This window comes from Vespula pensylvanica, chromosome 15 (genome assembly GCF_014466175.1).
Source record: "Vespula pensylvanica isolate Volc-1 chromosome 15, ASM1446617v1, whole genome shotgun sequence".
Classification (NCBI taxonomy): Eukaryota; Metazoa; Arthropoda; class Insecta; order Hymenoptera; family Vespidae; genus Vespula; species Vespula pensylvanica.
In genome coordinates this window covers 4,394,896-4,411,436 of record NC_057699.1, presented here as the reverse complement: position 1 = coordinate 4,411,436, position 16,541 = coordinate 4,394,896, and the positions used below count along the sequence as shown (strand labels likewise).

General features: G+C 43.5%; 1 protein-coding gene across 1 annotated transcript; it reads right to left on the bottom strand.

Annotated features, from left to right (window-relative positions):
- Positions 1-6,293: 6,293 nt before the first annotated feature.
- LOC122634630 (protein disabled) lies at positions 6,294-15,654 on the bottom strand. Its single transcript, XM_043823750.1, has 8 exons — positions 15,384-15,654; positions 13,273-13,487; positions 12,945-13,088; positions 11,758-11,910; positions 11,279-11,527; positions 10,923-11,183; positions 8,980-10,810; positions 6,294-8,946 (listed from the first exon to the last, which is right to left on the bottom strand). The coding sequence occupies exons 1-8, from the start codon at positions 15,418-15,420 to the stop codon at positions 6,422-6,424; spliced, it is 5,415 nt and encodes a 1,804-aa protein (XP_043679685.1). The 5' UTR covers positions 15,421-15,654; the 3' UTR covers positions 6,294-6,421.
- Between the last annotated feature and the right edge of the window lie 887 nt (positions 15,655-16,541).

Below are 16,541 nucleotides of genomic sequence, written 5' to 3'. Positions count from 1 at the left end.
CTCTCTCTCTCTCTCTCTCTCCACCGCCTCCCTCTCTCCCTCTCTCTTTTTATTTTCTTCTCCTCCTAAATGTCTTTTTACGCATCACATACTCCCTTCGTTTCCTCGGTTTCAACCCTCACATTTTTACGTCCTTGAACATCTTCGTTGCATAAAACTAGAGAGAATAGCCAGTTACATACGCTTCGAAGAACAAAACTGAAGCTTCGCTTGAGGGAAGATTGGAGACAATTATGCAAAAATTGCGGTCGCATGATAGTTCATTTGGTATATTAGAAGAAAACGATCAAAGTAACAAGATCTCTACGTTCGTTCGTTTTACGTGTCTTGTCGAACGTAATACTCGTCATTTAGCTGTTTCGTTCAATTATTCGATTGACTTGCTTTATTCGTTTCCCATTTCCTCTTAATTACTGATGTTAATTGTTCATGAAATTCTCATTCAGTATTGCTTTACTTCGATACAAAATCCTTCGTATTTATTACCATCAATTTCACTTTGTCGAGTAATCGTATTATCATTAAAACCTTTCGTCGTCTTTCACTCGAAGCGTACACGACTCCACAGACATAGGCAAAGTATTATAGAAACTTAAACACAATCGAGCATTTGTCATATGGGTGTATAAGCTTGTGTCGATTATAGTTCACTTATGCGTATACCACGATAGATTTTATGTAAGTTAAAGCAAATAATATTTTAAACGAAGTTTTCAACGCGATTTTTTTCAAAAAACAAAAAGTAAAATATTTTCAAACATTCAAAGTAGCATAGTCCTAGATTAAATCTTTGTCTTGTTAAATCTTATCTCTGAGATCTTATCTTATCATCGAAATCGGTCAAGAATTACGATTTTCTCATTATTGGCGTAAACCGTTGTAAAGACAGGAGCGATGAACAGCCTTAATAGTTCCATTTCGCATCAAAAGAGCACGAAAGTACGTCGAGATATTCAAGACCTCGAGTGACAGAGCGGCAACAAATTTGAAATTCAATTTGATGCAAATTCATGCCGGGGAACACACTTGTGGCTAACCGGAGAACAGGATCGAGGATTCGTTTCACAAGGCACTCGATTGCTTTTATCAAGCTCATGAAATATTAATAAACGTACATACATATATAAAATGACTACTCATCTATAACGTCGCTATGTACTAATACCTCCATTTTTACAAAAAAGCACAAGTATTTATACGCGTATCTACACTTACATCCAAAGTTACGTGTACTTTGTAATCGTCTTGTGTTTTTTCTTTTAAATCTGATCGACCGTCGTTGACAACGGATTAATCGAAATTTCTTTGATTTCATGAGTACTTAAAAAAAAAAAAGAATTCTTCGTTCAAATACCGAAAGATCTGGTAAAGACTGTATGACCACTAAAGAGAGCTAAAGATTCATGGAGAAAAGATCTTACGACGAAAATTCTCTCTCTCTCTCTCTCTCTCTCTCTCTCTCTCTCTCTCTCTCTAACAAATTTTTACTTACCACGCGTAATTACGGATACGTTAAGATCGAGAGGACTAATCGTGATTCTCGCTCCGCGGTCTCTTTTTGACATTTATAATTCAATAAAATCTTACTTCACGTACGCGTATTTACTTAAAAATATAAATCATACAAGCTACTATAGGTCGAAACTCAAATGTAAATATATGTTTTTTTAATTTCTCCATATAAATATCAAAAATTCGACAGATCGAACTGTACGATAATATAAAAAATTCGACAGATCGAACTGTACGATAATCTAAGTTGAAACGTTTTAAAAAATTTTTGTCATTCATAAAAAAATTCATACTCCATCAGTGCATATGCGTTTATATATATGCAAATAATTCAATAGATTACACTCTACGATGATTTAACTTTAAACATTTTTTAATGTTTTCGCTATTCACAACAAATTCGTACTCCACGTATGCATATTTGGGAGTATATCGAACGAAAAGAGTATAACGGGCCAACGATCCCAATTACAAACATTTCCCGCGGCTTTTTAGGGTTGCATTTGCTTGAAGGGTCGATGCATTTCATACTTCCCGTACCCTTTGCAATGTTTCTCTCTCTCTTTCTCTCTCTCTTTCTCCCTCTATCTCTCTCCCTCTCTCTCTCCCTCTCTCTCCCTCTCTCTCTCCCTCTCTCTCCCTCTCTCTCCCTCTCTCTCCCTCCCTCTCTCCCTCCCTTTCTCTCTCCCTCGTTCTCTCTCTCTCTCTTTATCTCTCTCCCCTATCATACTCCACGGATACACCGCCTTTACGGCACTCGGCCAAAAGTACTTTTTCTTTTTGAGTGCGTATGAGCACATGCGGGTTGATTTTCTTCTTCCCTTACCCTTTTGTTTGGTCTTCTGTCTCACTTACTCTCAGTCTCACCTTATGCGACACGAATGCTATATCAAGAATCACTCGTTAATCTTTTTTGAGTCCATTAGAGAAGAATATAAAAAAAAGAAAAAAAAAAAAGATCGTAATCTTACACATTGTCAAAAAACTCAAAGACCGAAGACTTCGGGACTGGGATTGTGCTATGGATAATAACAATTCGATCGTTTGCAGAAACTTGTGTTTCCGTCGATAAACGTTAACGTTGTAAAAATAAATGCAATTTTTGCTCGCACACGCAATTATTTGGTTTACTAGAAAATCTTTTGAAGAAAGAAAGAAAGAAAGAGAGAGAGAGAGAGAGAGAGAGAGAGAGAGAGAGAGAGAGAGAGAAAGAGAGAGAGAGAGAAAGAAAGAAACATCTCGAAGATTAGAGAAAAGAAATGAGAGTAAAAGAGGAAAGCATAGCTAGGAGAGCGAGAAAAATGAATGAAAAACGACAGAGGGTGATAATTTGTTAGCATGAGCGCACCCCAAATGCGCGAAATCCCGTCCAAGTGCGGCCCGTGTGCATTGTTTCCTTGTTTGCCAGGTGTTTCAAGTACTAGAGCCTAGTAAGGGCTGCACCATTGTTACGAGAAGTCGTACAACCGACCAACAAAGCCGGCGATCTAATGCTCTTTTATTGTGCATTGTGCCGGGCCAAATCAAGAAACAGGGAACACACGAGCCAAGGGATCTCCAGCGCTTCGAACGAGAGGGTGAGACGACACCAGAGTTTCCACCTCCGCCTCCGCCTCCGCCTTTGCCTCCGCCTCCGCCTTCGCTCTCTTCTTAAAACTCCTCCACTACCACTAGTAATGGCTACCCACCACGCCGTCGCAATACCACCATACCGTCTCGTTAAAACCGAATTGCGGCCGACTGAAAGTCAACGATTAAAAGAAAGAAAGGAAAGAGGAGAAGAAGAAACGCCGATGATTATATTCCAAGTACCTCATCTTCGAATATCCTAAATTTTTTCTCGTCTCGCAACGTAAGTGACATCGCCGAGTACCATCGGTAGAACGATCTTTTCGTAAGGTCTAATTTTTAAACGACAACCCTCGCGAACCCGACAAAAGCACGCATTTTTCTCAATTTCTTCTTCAACTCTCATTGCTTCGATTCGAGGAATCCGTAAATGTTTGAAATCACTGACACGTTTAGAAACGTTATCGCGAACGTTATCAAATTCTTCTTACTTCGATCGATGGATCTTTAAATATTCTACGATATATTTGGACTTATCGATATATATATATATATATATGGGATGAGTTGTTTTAGTAAGAAAAGATAAATCAATTCCATTGGCATACGGTAATGGTTTATTGTACCGTCACTCCACTGTTCCATACCATAACAAAGAAAAAGAATCATTCCATAATCATTTACGATAACGACAAAGATGGATTACGTTTGTTCGAAACAAATTCGAGAATATTTTTGCTCAACGTTTTATAATTCGTCACTCTCAAACGCTTAATCAATTAATTACTTACCTACTTAGCTTCGCAAAAGATTAATCGCTCTTCTCGTTTACGTCGAAGGGTATAAAATTTTTCGCGGACAACTCACTTTTATATAACGTTCACACCGGTGTCTCGGACTCGACTGTTACATAGGTGTGCACTTGAATTTTCCGCCAGAGTGAGCGTGTCGCCAAATTTTAGTTCGTTTGGTAACTTGAAAAGATCGCCAGACAGTTAAAGTCTCAATAATGGAAATTTAACGTTTATCAATCGAAAAATATAATGAAATAAAGCATCCAATATGAATGCCGCTACCGAAAACAAAGGGAAACGCAAATAGCAATACCGACGTAAACGTACTAAACGACATATTTTTTTTTTTCCCTCCATTTCGCAACAATTATAATAAATCAATTTTTATTTGTAATCAAAAAAAAGGAATTTTTTTTTCATGTCAGAATGAACAAATTTTGTCATCGAATTAAATTCTTTTGTTGTCTTTTCGCGTTTCGAATTCTATCTATGAATATAATATGTATGTATATACTTCACAATTCATTTCATCTCTTTTCTCTAATTCACATATGGAATAATTACATGCGAGAATACCCGCATTCCTATTCATTCGCTATCGTAACAAAGAAACGAATGTTGACAATATGATACGATTGTGACAAGTACGAGATATTTCCTAATTAACTTTTGAATAATTTCTCGTGGATATCTTTTTCCATCGATATGGTTGACCTATATTTATGCATTTATTTTGATAAATACAAATGCGAGCGCAACGTGAAATAAATAAATAAATAAATGAATAAATAAGCAAATGAATAAATAAATAAATAATGCAAACAGCATTACCATCCCTTCTCGATTCGAACGATTGTTACCAATTTACATATAGATATGGAAGATAAACTGGGTCATCGGCTTGATATTCTCTCATTGGTAAACGCTAAAATGATATTTTTTATAATCGTATGATTTGCAAAATATTATATTCCAGTTGTTGCATATTCGAGTCATACAAGCTGTCACCGAAATTTTCCGAAAGATTCCAGACGAGGTAAAATCTCCTAGGTGACTTTAAAAATCGATAACTCTTTTTTTTTCAGAACTCTTCAGATTCGTAGTTAAGCTCGTAGCTTCGCAAACTGATCTCGAATAAAAGGGAAAATTGGTCTAAAAGGTCTCGCAAAAGAGTGATCGAATTTTTAAAATCAAATCTGGTATCGTTTGATTCATCTAGAAAATTTTGATCCACTTCGTGCGTGCTCGAATATATCGATCGTAGAGGTCATTTATTTTTTATTTTTTTTTTCCTTTTTTTTTTCTTTTTTTTTTTTATCATCATCTTGCTCTCGTAACAAGCATCCTTTTATCATACATCATTCACACGCCTATCTATAAAAAAGCGCAATATCTCGATTCACTCTCGATACGTATCACTTGACATAAAACATTTTTGGAAAAGAGAAAAAAGAAAACGAACAAGAAATAAAAACAAATAAGAAAAAGAAGAAAGAAAGAGAGAATAGGATTTCCAATGTGCGCAATCAAATTCCATATCCAAATGTCTATCTTTGATTTTTGTATCCTTGATTCCTCTCATGAAGCGAAATTCTCGTTATATGCGCAATTATATTAAATCCATTCGAGAACGCATTAGCAACAAATCATTTCTCATCGAAATCGTTTCTCATTGGAACGGTTACTCATCAAAATCGTGTCGAAATCGAAATAGATCAGTCGAAATCATAAGTGCGTTAAGATAACGCAGTTACGGTCAGTACAACCTCGACCCGCTTTAAATACAATATCGGCTTATTGCTAATAACACTCGAATCGAACATTGATAAATAATTATACCTTCGCATATATGCCCCACCTCCTCGAAAATCCCCATCTCGACCCAATTCCTCTCATCTGCTACAATTAAATACACCATTTATGACGTTCATCAGTCTCGTAATTAAATAATATTTCAATAGATGGAAGTCTGAATGGTACGCATGCGATCAATAAAATCAAACATAAAATTCACGAGATAAAAATATGAAAATAATGTAAAAATCTATCCAAGCACCTAATCTCTTTTCTCAAATCGTCCTCTCGACGACGATCGCTATTCCAAGTTTCATTCTCAAAGCTTAATAACGTTTTATAAATGTCTTTACACAAAGCGAGTATCTCGTTCTCGTGTTAACGAGAGGGCGAGTGCGCGCGCGAGAGAGAAAGAAAGAAAAAGAGAGAGAGAGAGAGAGAAAGAGAGTAAAATAATTTCAGAATAGAGACATCCACAAGGCTTCTCGAGTAGCAAAGCTTAGAAAATACGCGCATCCTTTGTAAACGCGAGAGCGAAAACGACGACGACGACGACGACGACGACGACGAAGACGACGACGACGACGACGACGAAGATGACGATGACGACGACGACGACGACGACGACGACACGTGGCGGTTTCGTAAAAAGAAAGTATAAGAAATAAAGAATCGCTACGTACGGATTCCACTCATTTGAGAGATCGATAGTCCGATTGCGACGAACGCGTGGATTCGCGATTGGCCGCGAGTCAATTGAAAAAGTCGTCGTCGTCGAACGGATCTTCCTCGCGTATGAAGATGTTCACCGACTCGGATTTTCTTATATATTGATCGGATGGTCTACCTTTGTTGTTACTGTTCGAGGCAGCGTATTTGTTTTGCCTGGCGTTTTTCAATGGCAAGGTAGTGGTACAACGTTCGGGCACGCTGTCCTCTAATTCGGACTTGAAAGTGAACGCGTCGTCGTCGTCGAACCTAAGATCACCGTTGAAGAAGGAATCTCGGCCACTGTCCTCCGAAACGAAACCGTCTATCGACCTATGAGAATCCTTCGCGTCGGGTGGAATTTCTTCGGGTGTCGCCTTCAAGTCCGACGACAATCTTCGTCGGTCGGACGCGTCGCTGGTGGAGACGCTAGCGGTCGGCGTTAAATCGTCTTCGAAGAAGGTCGACCGCTTGTTATATTCCCGTGGCATTTCCCTGCGTGGATGCACTTCCTTGGTAGATAATCGACTCGGAGTCGCGGAAGGACTCGGAGGAGGCCGTTCGATCAATTCTCCCCTTTTCGATTCGCCGATCTCCGGACGAACGCGCGGCTCGGCCGACGGCAACGTTTCACTGGCCGGTGACTCGACCTGCTCGATACTTTGCGCAAAATCATCCTCGAAAGGGCTCTGCGTTTTAGCCTGTACCGCTTGTCGCGCGGCGGCCTTATGCCTCGCTACTCTCTTACGATGCAACGTCTCGCTCTTGACGTCCGGACCCTCCGACCAATACGGTCTCTCCGGCCAACTATCGTACTCCTGATCGCTGCCCCAATAACTTTCGCGACTTCTCGACCTCTGCGACGGCCTCAAGTAAGGATCCGAATCGTTGTCGCTGCATTCCGATCTAGACGTACCGAACTTGCTCCTCGCGTCGGCATACACCATTTCACCGTACTCGGTATTACGACCCTCGTTAGCACTGTTCGGCCTCTTCGGCCAATGTCTCTTTCTACCGACCGTGTTGTATCTACCTGATTCGTCCCCGACACGTTCCGGACCGTACTCCTCGTCCCACGCCCCGCTGGCGTAGTCGTGAGGCCTCTCTCTGCTCTCCCGATAGTAGTAGTAACCTTCCTTGGACGGGTACTCGCCGTCCAAGGGAGGACTACTCCGCCTGTTCCAATATCTACCGTAATCCTCGTCCCACCGTCTCCTTTCGTATTTGCGTTTGGCCCATCTATCGTCCTCCTCGAAGCCAACGCTCTCCTCGCTGCCGAATCTGTCCTCTTCGTTCCACAGCAACGTCAACTTTCTCTCCGTCATCTTTCTTCTGCGCTCCTCGTCGTAATAAGCATCGTCGGGTATCCAATTCCATCGTTGGGACTTTGGCCTGCATTTCCAAAATCGCGACAAGTGATCGTGCACGTCGTAATGATCGTCGTTCTCCTTGTAAGGTAACTTTCGATGGGGATAACGCCTCGGCACCTCCTCCCATTGAGGTTTCTCGTGCCAGCGCGACGGGTCTCTCGGTCTGTGTCCGACGTTCTTGGCCCACGGACCGCGCGACTTCCTGACCGCCCGGCCCCGAAAGCTTCGATCCCTTTTGTCCGATCTATTGTCCAGCGAGGCCGAGGCCTCCTCGTAGAACGACCTCTCGTCGAATTCGGCCGCGTCGAACCTCGGATGCCTTCCGCACCAGAATCTCCCCTCCGGACGTCCCCTGCCGTTACTTTCCTCGCTCTCCTCCTCGTCCTTCCATTCGTTGTCGCTGTCGCCGGAATGTCTGTGAACCCCGCTGGTAGAGGCGACGGATTTGAAAGGCGGTACGTCGCGATGGAAGTCCTTGCCGTCGGGCGACCAAGGCGACGTACCACCCACGGAGCGCGCCCCTTCGCAAGACGATCTGTCCGAACCGAGCACGCTCGTTTCGAACTTGGCCCAATTGCCGTCCTCCTCCCTCTCCCCGTCTTCTCGACCGTTGTCCTTGGCGACCTCCTCGGCGAAGGGACAAAACACGTCCTCGAATCCGGCGATGCCGGCGATAGCTTTTACCTCTTTCGCTTTATGCGTCCCGGTGTTGAGCATCTTTATTTCTTCGAAAATATCCATGGCGACGCTTTTCAGATCGTCCTCCTTCTTCTTAAGGGACCTCCTCGGGCTCGGCGGTACGGTCGGCAAACTGTCCGAGAATAAACTCAAGAGTTCGGCCTCCGCCAAGTTCTTACTCGACGACGCCTGCTGCTGTACCACCACCGGGGACTCTCGTCTGGAGGACGACTCCTCCTCGTTCTGCTTGCCTAATCTTTCCGTCTCGCCTATTATCTCCCTCAACGCCGCGTATCTGTCGCTCGACGTCGACGTCGAGGATCTCACCTCGGTTTTCTCCGCGACGGAGGATCGACCGACGTCCTCCGTGCTGCTCTCCGGCACGACGACCTTGTCCGGCACGCCGTTCGCTTCGCTGCCCTTGTCCGACGAAGTCTCTCCTCTGTCCCGATTACCCGCCGTAACGGTCGTATCTTCCGTCGTATCTTCTTCGATGTCCGCCTCGACATCCCCCTCGGTCTCTAGCTCCATTTCCAATTCCATCTTTCCTTGGCTTGGCTGCAACTTCGTCGATACCTCGATCGCGTCGTCCTTCGTTTCGCCGAGAGCTTCCATCGCGCCGATCGGCCTGTCGGTCTCGATTCCGTTCGTTTCCTCGATTGCCATCATCCTCGAATCTTCCTTCGCTAATTCCTCGGTACTGGGTGGCAACTTGACGGTCAAGTTCGCCATAGCTACGATAGCTTCGGCCGTGAGTTCGCCTCGTGTCTCGTCCTCCTCCGATTCTTTTCGTTCCTCCGGTTCTTTGCTTTCGGTATCCGTCGCGACTTCCTCGTCGTTCGTCTCCTCCCTCGGTTCCTCCTCCTGCATCCGTTCCATCTCGAGCAATTCTCGAAACACGGCGTACTTGTCGTACGTCGGTTCCTCCTGCTTCTTCGTCGGTTCCTGATCGAAGTTCGCTTTGAAAAGTGGCTCGCTGCTGACGAAACTGGTTTCCGTGATTTTACACGTGGACGCGGATGGTTTCGTCGCGAATTGTTCCAGTCTCGGTCGGGCCGTCTCCTCTTCTTTCGCCTCTGTCGCCGATTCTTTGCTCGAGAGATTGGCGAGACATTCGGTGAGCTGTTGCAACGTTAGGCTCGTTAGTTCCTGCACGGTCATGCCAAGGCTGCCCGCCAACTCGTCCAAGTTCGCCGAAGTTAATTGACTCAGGGTGATGTCAAGCGAGGGTTTCGGTCTCCTCGTCGCGGCGGGCGATCTGCCGCCGCTCGAAGCGAAGAACGTTGACAAATTCGTCGCGGGTATCATCGAACTGAACGAATCCTCGAACGCGGAGGTCGTCATGGTGGATATCAAGTCCGTCCTGGCTGACGCTTGCGACGGTGGACTGAAGTTATCGTCGAACTGGCCCTTCGCATCCCTCGGCGGACTTTTCGTCCTTTCTCTGGTCCTCGTCGGAGAGGGCGAAGCCACCTCGCGCTCGATGAAGTCGTAGTGAAAGTGACCCTCGGTATAAGGCGGTCTGGGCGGTGGTTTTATGGAGCCTCTGGCGGCTTGCTTCTTCGGTGGCAAGGGCGGCGGATTGATCATTATACTTCCGGCGCCCCTTGGCGGTGGTTCAGGAACGAGATCCAGCTCCGCACTGGAACTGGACAATCTCGAGTTCGCGTCGGAGGAACAGGATCTCAGCGGCGACGCCGGTGAGTCGCTCGTGGTAGAGAAATCTACCGGGAATGGTTTCTCTATGGACTGCGACTTGCCGCTCGGCAAATCCATATCGAATTCTCGTTTTCTAACCGATTGCAGATATTTCTTTGGGCTTGGCAATCTGACCAACGCCTGGACGGATTCGTTGGAATCCTTGTCTGCTCTGCCGGCAACGCTCGTCGTTCCTCCGACGGCGGTTGGAGCGTTTACGGAGGATATCCCAGCGAGCGTACTCTTGGTAGGCGTCTCTTCGGGCGGGAGGGACACCGACAACGGTTGGTGATGAGTCGGCCTCGATACAATATCTTTCTTTTGGGGCGAGTCGGACCTCGGAAGGATGGACGACTGCGTGGCCTCGTTCTCATCGAATCGATCGAAATTCGCGAAATTGCCCTCTTCGTGGCGATCACTTTCCTTCAAAGGTAAATCATTCTGTAATTTTATAGAGCCCGACGGGGTATCCGACGTTAGATTGAAATTCGTTGGAAACGTATCCGTCGAATTGGTCGTTACTAAATCTTTAAGCACCTTTTTTGGAGGGTTTTTCAGATGTTGGAAGAAGTCTTTCTTATCGACGTAAGGCTTTATCAGACCAGTCCCTAGGGGATCCAGTTCCGTGAATACGTCTATCTGCGGACTTTTGGCTTGGCTACTTCTCGGGGTTGCGTTCAGCGAGGTCTGCAAGAATCATCAGCAACGCTTCAAAAACGCATATCTGTTTGCTACATCTACCATTATACTCTACTGTCGACGACAAAGTACGTTCGAGCTTTTCCCATCGAGAACTTACACTCGCCTCGTCCTGATCTTTCCTAACCGCGGCAGTTTTCGCTGGGTTCGTTAGCTCTCCGTCGTTGAAAAGATTTTCCGTTTCCTTGTCGAACCAATGCATCGTCTCCTGAGGAGGTGGCGTTTTGCTGTACAACGTCGCGGCTGGACTAGACGTAGCGGACGATGCCGTCGGAGCTGGCACGGTTTGTTGCCGTTCCAAGTGGCCTCTTTTCGCGGAGGACGGTGGCGGTGGCAAAATGGGTTGTACGGTATCTTTTAACTGTTTAAAATCGTTCGAATGTAATCCCAGGTTCGTCGCTATTAAACCTCCCTTTCGAAAGCTTATCAGCAGAAAAAAATATCTGTGCTACGTACTTTCATGTTCGCGAAAGAATCGCCGAACGGATCGCTCTCGAACAGATCATCCGTGGCCGGCCCAGGTTGTTCCGGTGTTATTTTATCCATCTGATGTATTCCCTGTTGTAACGAATTCAACTCGAATTGCAGATCTAGCAAGTCGGCGATAACGCCACTCTGATTTTCGTTCTTCCTGTCGGTCGCCTTCTCCGTCTCGGAGTTTGTAAGTCTAGTTCGATGAACGGACGATTCGGTTCCGGCTGCACCCTGCAACGAAAACATTAAAATCTTTTAATAAGCGAGGAAAAGAGTCTTTCCCAAGCGCTTCGTCGCTCCGTCGCTCCGTCGCTCCGTCGAGAGACGTCGCGCGTCTTTCTAAGATCGAAATCAACGAAAGCCGACGAGAACGCTCGCGGAAATAACTGAAGGTTGAAAAAAAGAAAAATGCGTCTCCGTTGCGAGAGACACGCGTTTTCGAAAGAACGGGCAATATGTACTTTGGTGTCGGGCGCTGGTTCGACGAACATCCCGCCGGTATGGAACTTGATAGCGTTTATGGCATTTTGTTCGATGTGTTGCTTCGCCAATTCAATTTCCTTCTTCTTCAGCTCGAACACAACTTGAAAGAGATCCCTCATCGCTATGACCACCTGAAACGATACTGCTCTTGTGTACGTTCTCTGCCTACTTCCCGTCTCTATGATTTTAAAAATCGATGGAAAGCCGTTTGAATGGCCCGTAATATCCGTATATCCCAAATACAGCACAACCCGTATTATTTCAGAGAATGAAACACAAGTACCGCTGCGGCGAAATGATCAGTCCGATAATTGTGTTCGACTCGTACGCTTTATCGATCATACAGCTTATTCCCCTTTTCTCGTTTATCGCTTTGGTGAGCCCCTTTTAAAGGTTTCAATGGATCAAACTCGAGGATATACTTACGAGAGAGGATTACCACCGAGTCGTTTCCGAGCGGCGAAAGCAGAAATTAAACTTGGAAATTGAAGTAAGACCGACGTTGTTGAATTAATTCGCCAGCTGTCACTCTTACTCAACGCGGACGTTTCATTAAATTATTTCTCGATGTTATCGAATTTTAAATTGTTACATTCGAATTCAAGGGACTAAAATAAAATAAAATTTTCCATATTAAATACGTGTTTCTATAATCTACGTGGTTTACCAATCAATTCCCATTTCTCTTTGGAAGAGCAATTCAATCCGCTTTTCCCGTTGCCTATTAAACAGAAATAACTTCATATGGTGTAATCCCTATAATTCCCGTAAATGACGTTTACGTATGTTCGAATAAATCGAGCACCGGAAAATTTTAATTTCAAGAAGTTATCTCGGGAATGCGTATCGTTACGAACAACATAAAGTGGACCGTGAATAATCCTGCAACGATTCCCCTTGCGTTGATGGGGCTTGTTGAATGGCAGATTGCATGGTATAATACGATTATTTACATACGCTTCAGGAATTACGGATAGCGAGTTTCGATATTGCTTTTCGGATTTACGCAAATATCATTTTGGACCCTTCCTACAAATGCTCGCATCAAATCATTTCGACATAATTGACAGATTTCAACTACGTTTAAAAGCAACTCCGCTTACGTGCATACGCATACATCGATTATTACAGCAGGTTCTAATCGAAGACTGCCTTCGATCGATACCTGACTCGCTGCTTTATCCGTCTTGATACCAAAAAATCTGTGTCCTGTGTCTGGTGAGCCAAATATATAACCGAATGCTCTGGAATCGCTCATGTCTTGAGCGATGAAAGATATCTTGTGCACGGGATGATGGTACAAACATTCCTATGAAACAAGATCAAGCAATGATTCAATGATAACGCCGATGAAATTCCGACCGAAGATAAAGGAAACGCGTCGTTTCGATAAAAAGAAAAGAAAAGAAAAGAAAGAAAAAGAGAAAAGAAAAGAGAGAAGAGAAAAATCGATACGAAATATTCAACATCCTCCTCGTCCTATTTACACTTACACTCGTTTTTTCATCCCTCAAACGAAGCCCATCGATGCTGACCTGTACAGCAATCCTTTGCTTATGTTCACCGGCTGCACGAATCGCCATCTTCAAGTCCGCCAATGCTGCTTGACACATTCGATCGCCACGTGCTTCGGATACTTCCAATATGCCGATCAGCTTCGCCTTGAACGAAACGCCTTCCCCGAGGAACCGTGTTGGCTCGTTCTTAACTACGCAATATATAAAAAAAAAAAAAAAAAAAAAAAAGAAAAAGAGAGAAAGATAAACGAAAACGCTGATTCTGTGAGAAAGAAACATTAACATACGTCCCATCGAAACGAACGCTATAAATCAATTTCATACACGTGATTATACAGATCTCACGCAGTGCTAACCCAAGCGAAATTAAATTGAAAAACGATAGACAACCCCCTACTACGATTTCGATAGACGCATGAAACTTGTCAATGTACCGTATACAACTACGTAATGATAGAAATTCAGTTATCAAATTCGAAGCAACGGGAATAACGATCTAAAAACGATATTAAACTGATATTTCGTGATTGCTCGTGAAAAAGCTAATCGAGATAACCGATACGTAAGTGAATTTTTGATTTATCCCTCTCTCTCTCTCTCTCTCTCTCTCTCTCTCCCCCATTTGACGTACTTTTACGCTTCGAGATACTTTTAACATTTATGCATATGATACCTCCGCAGTTTAACGATTTTTGATTTGATACAAAAGTGACGCACGGGGGCGGATGAAACAAAAAACGTTCGTAGCAAAATCGCCCGTCCATTAGAAACTCGAGAAATCTTTGATACTCTGACAGGTCTAGCGAAATATCGGGTGTATACTTTAACGTTGTAATAATTGTTATGAAAGGTCAAGAGACGACTTTGTAGTTCAAGTACGAAACTTTGCACATCTGGCATGAGATTCGTCAAAAGAAAGACGAGAGCAAAGAATATCGTACCATGAAAGTTTCTACGTTTGAAAAGGGACACGGGGTTTCAATTGGCTGCCCGGTGAATCTCGAGTATCGACAGTTGGTGTTCTACACTTCAAACGGTTAAGTACGTACAAACGAACGCGAGAATACGATCGCCGTCATTAAATAATTTTACCAAAGAAACGAAGCGAGAAAGAAAAATTCAAAATATGCTCGGAAAGTACGTGTATCTGTTTCGATCGTTTTTTACAAATTCTTTTTCATCTTTTTTTTTTTTTTTTTTTTTTTTTCTCTCTGAGAGAGAGAGAGAAGGGGTGAGAGAGAAAATAGAGTAAAAAAGTCGTACCAATAAATAAAAGTATCATCGATCGATGACTATTTTCAATATTTTTTTGTCCGAGGACGAACGTTAACGAAGATCGTTGCAAAATCAAGACATCGTAAAAAAGTGGAAATGTGAAAAATCAGTAGTAATGTCGCACGTTTGGTCCAACAAGGGGTAAGTAGCGCCATCTCTGACTGATCAGACCGAATCTAGCGTATAGACGGTACGGGGGGGAGGGTCGGTAACGAGTAACCACAATGGTTTTCATAACGACGGGTCATAACGATATCGAAATAAGAAACAAATAAGCGAGGAACAAAAGATTCTGTTGTCTCGTCCGATAATTAACGTACATTCAAAATGAATACAATAGAAACGATTGAATATTCGAGAATACATCGTGTTCGCGTCAACCTGCATCAATATATCTCTGATCAGTAGTATAATAATAACGGTAGAGAGCGTAGCGATGAATACCGTCTCCCTTTTTCATTCTCTCCCTCTTTCTCTGTCATTCGTTTTCTCTCTCCCTCTTCATACGTAAAAGGGGAAGAAGCCATATTTCGAAACACCCCTAACGAAGCTATATCATTACGCAGACCGGAAAACAGAATCGAAACGTCACGTCGATAAAAGAAATTATTTTGTATTTCGGTATCGAGCTAAAAGAGAAAAATTCATTCGGGTTGCATCGCGAAAGAGATTTGAAACGAAACGAAAGAGGAAAAACAAACGAAAGAGGGAAGGAAAAAAAAAAAACAAGAACGCAATAACACATAACATTCGCTCGTACGACATCGATTCTTTTCTACTTAACATTTAGGCGTTAACGTCGATTTACTTACACTTGCACGGGCTGTTTTTCTTCCGTAAGGTCTGCATCGGTGGTTGTTATACATACGCCAAGGAAGATAACGTCGGAAACGTCAATTTTAAAGATTAAAACTGGATTGAGAGATCGAAGCAAAGAAGATCATCAATTCTTTTCGACGCACCTTCGCTGTCAACACTCTTGAAGACAAGATCCTCGGCACCGACACATGTTCGCATTCTCTGTCTCTCTGTCTCTCTCTCTCTCTCTCTCTTTTTCACTCTCTCTCTTAAATTCAATCTCAAACTCGCGTCTATTTCTCCTTCACGCACGCCCGTTCGCTCACTTTCCTCATATCACTCGCCCCCTTAGCACTTTCTCACCCTATTCTTCTACTCCTTCTCCTTCTGCTCTTCCTCCTCCTTTTCCTCCTCTTTCTCCTCTTACCCCTTTTCTACGTTTCTCCCTCTGTACGTCTTTTCTACGTCCGTTTCGCTTCGTTATTAAGTTAAAGATGAGCGCGCGCGCGCGCGCGCGTATTCTTTCGTTCTTTTTCTTCCTTTGTCTCTGTCTCTCTCTCTCTCTCTCTTTCTTTCTTTCTTTCTTTCTTTGCTCTCTCTCTCTATCTCTCCTTCTCTCTTCCCCGTTCTTTTTCTCCGTACAGAAAAGAAGAGAGACGAGAGAGTTTGGCGCGTTTCCCTCTTCTCTATTTTTTACACTCTTCCATCATTTTACACCGCAGTCGATATCTTAACTCTCATCCCCATAAACTTTTCTTCGTTTATACGTCTAACCAAAAAGATTGATCTAAGCGGCTCCGTCGACTAGATTCTTTAAGACATCCAACCGAAACACAGTTTCTTCTTCATCAAGTATATTACTCGCGTAACAAAAATATTTCACAGGAAAATGACAGCTGGCCCAACCGGCATGGGTCTCAAGCCTAACTTCTCTCATTGATCAATAACACAATGTCTAGTACGCGCGGCCGTCGCTTCGAGGCTACCACACAAGTTTTTCGAGATACTCCACGGAATTTTACTGTAAGTTTTCTAACTGTATTTCTCTCTCTCTCTTTCTTTCTCCCTCTCTCTCTCTCTCTCTCTCGCTCTCTCCCTTTCTCGCCGTCTCTCTATTTTCTTATATCTATTTATTTAATCTTCTTTCTTCTTTATATCATCGTCTTCTTTCT

Excerpts from the sequence above, each read along its gene's own strand:
- LOC122634630 (XM_043823750.1), bottom strand. The coding sequence starts at position 15,420 with ATGCAGACCTTACGGAAGAAAAACAGCCCGTGCAAGT. Across the intron at positions 13,089-13,272 it reads TGAGGGATGAAAAAACGAGT|GAATGTTTGTACCATCATCC; the intron begins GTAAGTGTAAAT and ends CTTGTTTCATAG. Across the intron at positions 11,528-11,757 it reads AACCAGCGCCCGACACCAAA|GGTGCAGCCGGAACCGAATC; the intron begins GTACATATTGCC and ends TTTTCGTTGCAG.